Raw genomic sequence first — 11,750 nt, 5'->3', positions numbered from 1 at the left:
TTTATTTGAACCTCTGTTTAACTAACTTTTATTGATTTGGATATGAAATTCCTAGACTAACATATTCGTGGCCAAATTTTCCGGAGTGTATAGAGCTACTCCATCACATTTTTCATCAACTCAGTCTTCTCATTGTTCCATCAAAGTTTCTGAAAGGAGCTAATTACTTTGAATAAACGGGAATGTAGTGTGCGTTATTAAGGACAGGTCTATATCCTTACTGTGACAGACACTGTTTTACGGTCAGGGGTAGGCCTGTTTTTACTTGCTACGCGCTCAAAGAGTTCTGGTAAGAAAACAAAATGAATCTACTCATTCTTCAGGAGCAGTCGCACTAACCGCATTTGAGTTTACTATACATGCAGGTTTAGTACATTGATATTAAGCACCTAAGACGCTTCTTTCAGTAGAGATCCCCGATAACATAAGTAGAGATGATGATATTAATCAGAAAAAAGGATGACTATGATTAGAGGCGGAGGAAGACGAGTGTGAGACTACTAGATCATGTAACTAGATGATATGGAACGAGTTTTAAGAACAAAGCACTGAGAGATGAAGAATACACTAAACCATGGGCCCTAGGCTAGTTAGTTCCTTCGGGATTGATTGAATCAACATAAGCTGGAAGCACTAACTTGCCCATCAGTTTTAGCAGGTTGGATATTGATGGTGTAACCTCCTGAATCGCCTCAATGCCACACTTCGCATTTAGTACTTAACTGGGGTTATGCTTCCACGACAACCAAGCGGCTGGCTAGAATAAGTGCTCTCACCGGACAACAGAATAAATTACCATTAAGAGTTGACAGAAGTATGGGACAGAATCATAGGCGCACGCGCCTGTCAGTGGTAAGCATTTGATCCGTGCGCTTCGTTTCCTTCAGATTACAGAAAGGATAGGTAAACTGTCCAATATTCAGTATTCTGACCTTAGAAGGATTTGACTAAGGCACAGTGATATTTGACCGGGCTTATTGTCAGATAATTATGTGAGCGCTGGAGGAACCTGAAATTTCTGTCGTTAAAAGCTGCAGAAAAGCCTTTCGAGTGGCGAGAAACACTCGTTGCTGGGTAAAAATTCAGAACTGCTAATTACTTGGGAGTAGGCTATTAGAGAGAATGACGTAAGGAACACAAACAATAATATACATCATAATCGCATTTATATCACCCTTATGTACTACGAAGTTTGACCAAATATCCTGTATTCATGTTCTCTCTACTTTCATGATTGCTATTACTGACGTTAAAAAGCCCAATGCTTCACTCAAAAGTCTGCTGAACATTTCTCCCAACTATCATGAAGTGACCCAACAGTTCCGAAAGCGAGTCTGGAATTTATTTCAACTGACTGATTAGATTGGTAAAATTTCTCATTCATAAGTAGAAAGCAGAACGGACTGTAGCGTGGCGTCGAGTCGAGATTAACTATGAACACCGCTACCAAGAAACACGTGCCAAGTAAATCAGAAGGCGAAGGTTGAACGTAACCAAATAAATCCATAAGATCCCCGAGAAGTCAAATATCAGAAGGCAGTTAATGGACCAAGTCGAGATATATTTGCTGGCGATCTCGTGGTATCGAAAGGATACCGAGATCGTGCCAGGATACAAGCTTGGTTACAGAACGTAACCGAATCTGCGCGAAGTCACAATCAAAGGGTGAGAATAAGAATGGAAGCACAATATAGCTGTCATTAGCACAGTCAAACAAAAGCACATTTAAACAAACACTGGTACAGTTGGTTATAATAATTATTGTTTTTATTAAACCAGTCGTGTTTTCGTGATAAATGTGAGTCACTACAGGACTGTAGACACAACTTCTACTCCTTAAGAGTTGTCAAATGCTGGAACTCACCGACTGTCGAGCTAGTCCGAGCGAATTCCCAGGAGTCTTTTAAGAGGGAACCTGATCTATTCTTAAGGTCTGAGGATAGTATCTTACTATGATTTACCAATTTCTTTTTCCTCTTTTATCGTAAACATACCTAGGTCCCTGCCTGGAGGTATTGGTGATCCTCTGCTACTAGACACGGAAGCCTGTTAAGCGAAAGCTTCTATTCCGTCCACAACCATTTGAACCATTTGTTTGTTGGATGTCACCGAAACCGAAACCTGCCCGTAAGCGCTCGTTGGCGGCGACAGCGTAACATTAAGTTCGTTTGTGCATCCAAATGAATCCAGATTAGTATGTTTACATTACCCACGGAATTCTTCCACTTTTTTGGCACATTTATTTAAATTCTTTCTATTTTTTAGTGATTATCTACTTAAGCTACTACTGATCGGTGATTCGGGAGTGGGGAAATCATGTTTGTTGCTAAGATTTGCCGTAAATTTTCTTTTGACCATTGATTGTAAAATTGATTTAGGATGAAACATTTAATGAAACGTATATCAGTACTATCGGTGTTGACTTTGTAAGTACATATTAATCTGACGCTTTTCAGAAAATACGCACCATTGATTTAAATGGTAAGGTTGTGAAACTCCAAATTTGGGATACTGCTGGTCAAGAACGTTTCCGAACAATTACTTCTTCATACTACCGCGGTGCCCAAGGAATTATAATTGTGTATGATATAACAGATCAGGTGAGCGTTCCACTATTTTAGTTATTTTACGCGCTGATCATTGCGGCTGTTGGATTGCTTGAGGCCTTATGCCACCTAACGTGTTATATTACCACATTAGCTCCAAAGTTTTGTGTGATAATTTATGTTTAGTACAGTTAGGTGTATTATCAGTGATAGTCTTGTTCAAGTTTCATATTCAGGGAAGTGAAATCAAGCATGTAAGACCGAAAGTTTTGTTTGCGTCACTTATTTCCTGCTTTTTTTATCAGCAATATCACCAATATGCGTAACCCCCAATGTCTTCGTAACAACCATATCATGTCTTTTGGTACTCACTATTTACCAAGTTTTTCAACAATGAAGTCACGGGAAATCCAGTGCAATCACTCTTGATGTGTAGTCTCACAAAGTCAGTGTCGGTCGACAGCACTGTAAAGCTTGGTTAGACTTATTGAAACAAGATATCGGCTTGTCAGGATTTCAGGTGTATCACTGGTTTGTAGATGTGAAGTCTATTAGATTATGCACTAGTTTAAATCCCACTCCATGTGCCACTACCCAAGCAAACAGGGAACACTATGCAACTTAGGCGTACTCTATAGCCTCCCACTAGTGTATGCATGGTAATCAAATCGCATTTCCGTGTCGAAGTTTTCCCTAGTTTCCAAACATTTGGACCTTTACCAATTTATCTTATCCAGTGTCTAATTCAGATGACTATCAGATATCACATCTCTCCAAACACGTCTTAAACTTGCAACCCCACATTAATATGCTGTCAATTCCTGTCATCTGTAATTAGCTACAGTAACATTTTTATTATTTATTCATTTAAACATAAACATTGGTACAAGGAGGCACCAAGTAGATATGCGCCACATAAATCATTCGATTTGTGTGAGGGCTGTGATGCTGCTCGAGTGCCCAGACCGAAGCAGGTGGTTTTCTTAGGGGGCCACACCCCGAGCCTTCGACCTGAAGGTCTGATCCACAAGGCAGTGAAGCATCGTAAGGAGATGCAGTCCCATGGTAGCCGGTGACCGAAAATTGGTTCATACGCCATTTGTTCCCGCAAGATACTGAAGCCCATGTGCACTATTGGTTTAGAATCCGGTTAAAGCGCCGGACATTCGCCTTTCGTACTCTCAATCTCGTAGACAACACCCCCGCCACGAGAAGGCAGTGAGTAGGACTTCCCTGGCAGAGGCTGTATACGCGCGGCCGTGTGAGAGTATTTCGAGAGAGGGCGGGCCCACCCAACTCTCGGTCATACCAGGGCATTTGGGGGCTGTAACATGAGTAAGTATTACCATTACCTTTAGTGAAATATCCATATACCTGGTTTGTCATATTACTGGCGATCCACTATTCTGCAACAGTCAGTCAGCTACAGCGTAGGACCAGGCACATATATGCATCGATCCAAGTTGCCATACCTCATTAACACAACAAGATGAACACCAAATTCATAGAAGTAGTTAGTTCAATGGTATTAATGTATAAAAGAAAGATTGTGTATAAGGATATAGTACGAGAAGAAAGAATTAGTTGGTAGAAAGAAAGGTATAAAGCAACCTTAGTCGCACAGTTTGAGGGAAGACAAAGAGTGTACTTACCGACGCCACTGTGGTCGATTCTGAGCCATGTCACCCAATCTTTAACCATTTGTTACGATAGTTGTGTGGACCACAACCAAGTAGTTTACATCTACCAACATGGCTCAGACTAGAAGCTAGTGACTTCAAGCACTGATGCCACGTTTTGGTTTGGTCGCCCCTAACTTTCTTCCAACCGTCCGCAACACTAGTCAGCATTGCGCGTCCTGGCAACACACCTGAAAACAACTACCACTATCTTAGAATTATATCAGTAGACTAGTAATGATCGGGTCAGTGTATGACATCAGTACATGACGCTTTTAACCATTGGTCTAAGCTGTGCTAGCGGGGTACAGCAACTTAAACCGGTGTAAATGTGCTAGGTTCTACGTTGCGTTTGACTGACTAGGTTGTGGAGACTAACCAGTTCTCCTTTTAATGTTTCTGGGAAAACTAATTAGTGACTGGGAGGACTCAATTAAGATGGTTAGAATCCAGTCGTTAAAAATTTAAACACCATTTCATGCTTTACCTTAGTCTATCTTCTGTATATTTGTATGAATTGTGACTACCACGGCTGTTAATTTTTACCGAACTCCATATCACCCGCGTTCTTTTTATCTTTAGAAATCTTAGTTCACACTTCGATAACCTCATCACTGATAGTAAAATTACATGTAAAGATATTTCATGGCATGAATAGGGCTTTTTACAATGAAACACAAAGTGATGCAATATGCTAACTATATTCTTTATGAATCGTTGTCCACTATCTAAGAAAGTTCATATCGTCAGTGCAATTATCATAAATTATATGAGTCCGGATATCTGATATGAGATTCCGATAATTCTTTCTCAGTATAATAACGACAAATACTACATCGCTGAAAATCAACGAAAATGTCTGGTGTGTGTTTTACAAATGAGATGGTGGAGATCAAATCAGCTTGAATTATCACTAATTAGTGTTAAGGGAAAGTGATTTTTATTCAGATATTTATGGATGTAATATGCTTTTATATACTAGCGTCTTTGGTCCTTACTGATGGATCAAGAACGGTCTTGTCATACATATACCATTATGAGCAAAGTATCCTCTCATTATTCAGGCGTACCCATACGATAATGTTAGTCCCGTTTTCCGTACGATTTGTATCGTAATATCAGTCTATTCAAGACATTCTGTTTTCGAACCGTGGAGTGTTGCTTTATGACGGGGCAAAAACCAAGTCTGGGTTAGGTCTTGATTCACTAGTCAATGGTCGATGTACAAAATGGACACTACTTGTTTATAAAACCGGATTATGTTTATTTTTGTTCCAATAATTTTGTACATTAGCTATTTCGTTAGTTAAAAAGCCTATTAAGTCTCACTTTCTAATATTTGTTCAATGGAGGGCTTATGTCCGTAACTCAGTTTTATAGGTGGATATTACTCGGGCGTCATTCTCTTTCATCTATTGATAGACATTAATTCAATCAGTCATAATCAACATAGAGCCTGAGCTGCTAACCTATGTTATTACTTTTTGTTCATAAAATTTGTTTATGGAATCTTAATTCATAACTGTCGTGGTTGAAGAGAATGAGTATTCCATTTGTTCTTTGATTGATAAAATGTTGGCGAGGGTAAGATATACTTCGCTAATTTCTACTACCTGACGTAGGCGAAAAAATCTCAGATTTTCAAGGAAGTTATTTTTCTCAATAAAGCATATCAGTAAATTATTAATTCTGTTTATTAGTCTTGAGAAATATCTATTTAATCGCCTTGTCTTATTAACGAAAAATGAGAATACACATATGTAATAGGTAGAGACGGAATTAACGGGTATGAGAATATAATTAGATCAACTATATTGTCACCATTGTGAGCGAGATAAAACAATCTCAACACTTTTTTAGATATAAAGCCTTAAAAGCATCCAGTTTTTCCGTGATTATCGAGCTCATTAATTTACCTATCAGGTACATTAATTAATCACTAGTTAAAAACTACATCGGCTAGTTTGGTCTAAGTGATTAGATAATTTTGTTTTTGACTTTTTTTATCAACCTTGCTTACTGCACTCCATACTTTTTATTTCTTTTGTAGTCAACATTTGCAAACGTCCAAAGTTGGCTCCATGAGATCAGTTGCTATGCTAACTCTACAGTCAGCCGTCTTTTAGTGGGTAACAAGTGTGATTTGGCGAATCGACGTGCTGTTGAGACGTCTGTTGCGAAGGTTTGTAAAACCATACATTTAGCTACGTTGATTAGACATAAGATCTACTCACTACTACCAGTATATTCTTAGACTGGCCAATTTTCTTGTATGCGCTAGCAGTAGTTGTTAAAGTTGGCTTCTATGTTAATAGCCTATGCATACCTTAAGTCTATACATAATATTGATTACAATATGTCAACTTAATCTTTTCACAATTTTTTCCCGCATCTGTATAAATATAGAGCTGTTACTCAAGCATTTGACTTTCAACCAGTAAGCTGCAGATTAAGTTCCCCTTCATATTATTTTGGATTAAACTGCTTCAGTGCAGCACAAGGCTGATTATACAATTATATTTATGATTACTGACTGTAAACAATCTGCTATCACTGTAAAAATTCAGTATGTTAGTCTTAAATCTTTATCAGGATGGGTTTTGTGGAGAGTTAGAAATTTCACAGGTTGAAATCATGAGTCGATTGAAGCTAGACCACCATGGAAAACCTGGAAGCACTAGACGGCCACTACGTCCTAGTATAGGACTCCTCAGCAGTGCGGGGTCGTGGATGCGCACTGCTGAGGAGTCCTATACTAGGACGTAGTGGCCGTCTAGTGCTTCCAGGTTTTCCATGGTGGTCTAGCTTCAATCGACTCATGATTTCAACCTGTGAAGTTTCTTAAATCTTTATTTAGTTACGATCTTTCTGTTTCTAATGGACACATATTTCTACTGATGATATTGTCTCTTGTGTTTGGTTTTATCTTTACCTGGATCCTAGGTTTCGTAATTATCTTATAAATTTTTATTTCGCGAATCCATACTTTTAGAATCTCTAATCTTTTCTACTACCACTTGTTCTGTTATTACTTGTTGTACTTCAGCATTTCACTGTGTCGGTGTAGTGTGGCAACTTAAACTGACGCATATATATGGCAGTTTCCATGTTCCTTATGATTGGCTGAATGAACTTGATGGGTGATTAAAACAAATTTTTATATGAATGCATTCATAAGCGACTGCTGATTCATTCTTCATCTCATTGGTAATCAATAATTTAGGTTTAGCATTCAACTGGATGGCATATTTACGACTCAGCTTCCGATCATCGGATCACAGGTTTATACTCCACCCAATTCTTTCTAGATATCCAGGTAGCCTTTACTCAAAATGTGTACTCTACAACCGAAACAAAATTCCAGGATGTACTCGAATACGGGGTTGATCATAATTTTGCCATTGAATTTTTTATCGTACATCAAGTTAGTATATGAACAGTACAGGACTCACTTAAGACAAACTTCAATTTGACCAATCCCCGTCTTAAAGATCGAATTTTATCCTTGTTACTTATGCGTTTTGTGCTCAACTTTTTCAACCAATTTCCCAACTAATAAAAGGTGAATATTCTTTTAGTAATTCATATAGTCTTGATATTTTATTACCAGTATTTAGGGGTTTGGATCCACATATTTTGTCCATACTTTGAATTAAACAATCAGGTACCACAGATGAAATCTTCACAAATTGAACACACCTCATCCCACCCAGTATAGAGATTTCTATATGGTAGCTGAGTGATGATTGTCATAGCTTTCACTGTTAGTAACCACCCCAAAATTATTTTGTGACTAGATTGCAGGTTTAGAGTTTATGTTTTTTAATCGAAATTGATAATATAATTAACCTTTAGTTATTTTGATTCTACTTTCATACTATTGCTCATAACGTGGTGTGATCTTTAATTTCCCAGGAGTTTGCTGATAAAAATCAAATGTCTTTCATAGAAACCAGTGCCAAGGATGCCACTAATGTTGAAAACGCATTCTTAAAAATGGCTGAAAAGATTCAAGAAAATGCAACACCAGTACAAAATATGTTGTCTTCTACTGTACCAGTTAATAGTACACAACCTGTCAAAAAAAGTGGGGGTTGCTGTTAAATATTTCTTGGTAATCTTAAATCTATCCACCCTCAACTTTATTATGGTTTATTTCTATGTGATTGTGCGCTTATCAAAACAACTATTCATCTCATTCTCCTTCCTTCATTACTAAACTTGTGATATTATTTTGTGTCTGAAATTCTCGGAACAGGACATCGCAGGATTGTATTTGTATTCAGGTGTTTTATTGATCAGTACATTTACTATCCTGTTCCAGTTGAGTTTTGCTGGTGTATTTTAGTTTCATTTTGAAATAAATTACCATCGTTTCCTTCTCATCTGAGGTCCGATTTATTACCACCAACACAAGACTGCACTAATATTTTTTTGAAAACTTATACACTCTAAAAGCTCTCGTTTTCGTTGAAAACAAAAAAATGATCTATGTACCATATCTATTCGTTCGATTTTTCAGTGGCATTAATAAAAATAATCTTATTTGTTTAAGGGATTTTATTAACTGTATGCGATAAATCTTTTCATTCCTTTTTTATGTGGTGTTTTACCATGTCAAAGTCGTTTTATTATTTAGATGTATGTATTTGGTCACCTGTTTAGGACTAAAAATAAAAGCTAGTTCGGTTTGTAATAAGTGTATCTCAGCTCTGCTTCACCTTGGTGCACTAAATAAAAAGTGGAATTCTAAAACGCACCTTATCTAAAAATTATTGAGATTTAAAGTGATTAAATAAATGTCCAACTTCTGTTACTCTTCATGAGCGATGGTCAAATAATTTTACTCTAATTCTTCAATATTTTCATGTTAATTGTAAAGGTAAGCATCCACTCACAGGGTTTGATATTGAATCCGTAGGAAACAGTCATGTATTGACAGCGAGTTCAATAACGTAGGAGGATAGTGGCATGGTCTATTCTTCCTAAAATCCTGATTATCTAACAATTTTACTATCTGCAACAGTCAGTCATAGACAACTTAGTACTCTTCACGAATGCTCATTTACCCAAGTTAACACACGTTGTGTCATTACAGAAAAAAATAAAGTGGAAAACAAAATTGTGAAGATGATAGTATCAGTGGTATCAAGAAACTCGACGGAGAATCGGCTTCAAATGGAAATAATTAAATCGGTCGGCGAAACCATATTGAGACTCAAAGCTAAGAGGAAGATAAAGAGTCGATTTATTTGTGCTGTTTACGCCCATTTCAATCCATGAAACTTGTCCCCAACCGGAAATTGTGGTCGTCATACGAACTCCATCAGAAATACCAGACAGATTTACAATATTCAGTTAGTTGGTCACTCTACGGGCTCATTACTAATCGGTCTGGTCGCCCATAACCTTTCCACAGCTTGCTCCTATGCCAAATATTGCATGTTTGGGTTAATGGTTGAGCGTTCGTAATATATCCCAACCGTCTCGCCCAGTGTTTAAGATGTTCAACTTCCAGCCTCCAAGCCCCAAGTTCGGACCCTGCTCTACTTCGGCTGTGGGGGGTCAGGTGGTTAGCTCCCACACTTAGAGTGTGGCTCATATCTAAGTACCTTGTAAATGAGTTAGTTTGGTCTCCTAGTGCATATCTTGCTCCAAACCTGAGCTTCGCCTACTTAATACTTACACCAATATATTTTAGTTTGTTAGTAATAACCTATGCAAGTTCCACATCCATAAATTCATACAGCTAGATGCTAATGAATATACTCACCCTACGATAAACGGGAAGACATCGCCCCGGCGATGCGAAATATCAATGACCGAGTAAGATCTTTGCTGAGTTCTCGTTAGCCATCGACCAACTGTTTATTGAGTCTTGGAAGATAAGATGAGTGGTCAGCATGCTCAACAATCTTACTTCTGTTAGTTAGACGGGATTTCCGGAGACCAATTTTTAAGCATTCGGGACATTCTTGTGTGGTTGCTCCAGGAGTTGTAGGGGTTCCCCACAATGCTAGCACCAATCGGGACCAATTTATGTATATAAGAGATTGCAAACATTGGGTTCTGGTTTTAATCGGTTAATTACTTGGTCATTTTCTGTGAATATATTCCAGGTCACAATTTTAAAGTCAGCAAATAAATTGGGAATGGTACTTTAACAAAGGTGCTTAACGTTGGTTGGTTTGCACCCTTCTCATGAGAGTCGAACATCTAAATGATATAGCTAGATAAAAATTGAGTTGTGGAATCAGGGAATGAATCAGTAAAAGAATGGTTGCAATCAGATAAAATTATGATATCCATCCATCCATAAATATTAATTGTCAAGTAAATTTATTCCATGTAATTTCGAATAATTGCTGTGTTAATAACAAGTTCCTAAAATTAACATATTTTCAACTTAAATGATTACTTCAATCCAGATGTAATAGACCAATGTAATGCTTTATCTTGGTAATTGATTCAAACTAAAACAAATCAATAACTTGGTCCTGCTCCACTCAGCTTCATTGATTGTGTGATGGATTAAAACTTTGTAAATGTACCCAATTTACTTTAATTACTGAAAGTTTATAAACAGAGAGGGGTTTTGTGGAAATTGTAGTGATTTAATAATTGAATTCCTGAGTCAATTGAAGCTAGACCATCATGGAAAACCTGGAAGCGCTGAACGTCCGTTTCGTCCTAGTATGGAACTCCTCAGCGGCGCGCATTCACGATCCCGCCCCGCGAGATTCGAACGCGGGACCTGTCAGTTTATGAGTTTACCGAATAACTCATCCCTACAATATCCGGGACTTATTTACTCAATCATCCCGTTACAGATTAGTTAGCGGTGCTGTGATTTATGTCGGGATGGCTTATGAGGACTACGACGGAGCATCCAGAGGAGCCGAAGAGTTCCATCCAGTCAGAATATAATGGTGCTCTCTAGAATATCAACGTGACATGCTACTATTGGTTAGTAGCACAACATGCCTCTTTGAGAATTGGTTGAATTATAATATTCATATAACAAACGCTAATATCTTGAAATACCCATGATTTTCTGTACGTTTTGATTCTTACCCAACAAGCACTTTCTCCAGTTTTCTTCTGTCTTCTTGTTTGAGACTTGGAGAGTTCTAGCATTCGAGTGCTCAAGTTATACGCTGTATATTAAGAATCTAAGCTCTAGATATAACAATTTATATCTATAATATAGTACCAGTGATTTAAACATTCGTTGTTACGAAATTATTTTACTGGTCATAAAAATCTATGAACAACTTCCAACAAGTGATCAGTTGAAATTTATTAATCTTTTAAACTATAACTTAGTTATAGTTTAAAAGATCAATAAATTAACTCCGCCAGTAACTCTCCTAGAGTTACTGCCAGTCCCAAGCCCGGGTAAAGGAGGAGGGTTGAGCATGGAGTTAGCGACCCCATCCCGTAGAAAACTAACTCGCTAAAAAAACGCTAACCAGAAAAAATAATTCAAACCATTTAAACTCTGCCCTGGGAGTTAGAAGGTCTT

General features: G+C 37.7%; 1 protein-coding gene across 1 annotated transcript; it reads left to right on the top strand.

Annotated features, from left to right (window-relative positions):
• The first annotated feature begins 1,825 nt into the window (after window positions 1-1,825).
• Window positions 1,826-10,578, top strand: RAB1A_1 (Ras- protein Rab-1A). Its single transcript, XM_051209627.1, has 6 exons — window positions 1,826-2,194; window positions 2,266-2,338; window positions 2,379-2,426; window positions 2,457-2,600; window positions 6,276-6,407; window positions 8,141-10,578. The coding sequence occupies exons 1-6, from the start codon at window positions 2,181-2,183 to the stop codon at window positions 8,327-8,329; spliced, it is 600 nt and encodes a 199-aa protein (XP_051075084.1). The 5' UTR covers window positions 1,826-2,180; the 3' UTR covers window positions 8,330-10,578.
• Window positions 10,579-11,750: the final 1,172 nt, after the last annotated feature.

This window comes from Schistosoma haematobium, chromosome 1 (genome assembly GCF_000699445.3).
Source record: "Schistosoma haematobium chromosome 1, whole genome shotgun sequence".
Lineage (NCBI taxonomy): Eukaryota > Metazoa > Platyhelminthes > Trematoda > Strigeidida > Schistosomatidae > Schistosoma > Schistosoma haematobium.
This window is presented reverse-complemented; position numbering and strand designations above follow the sequence as displayed.

Excerpts from the sequence above, each read along its gene's own strand:
- RAB1A_1 (XM_051209627.1), top strand. Across the intron at positions 2,339-2,378 it reads GTTTGTTGCTAAGATTTGCC|GATGAAACATTTAATGAAAC; the intron begins GTAAATTTTCTT and ends AAATTGATTTAG. Across the intron at positions 6,408-8,140 it reads TTGAGACGTCTGTTGCGAAG|GAGTTTGCTGATAAAAATCA; the intron begins GTTTGTAAAACC and ends TTAATTTCCCAG.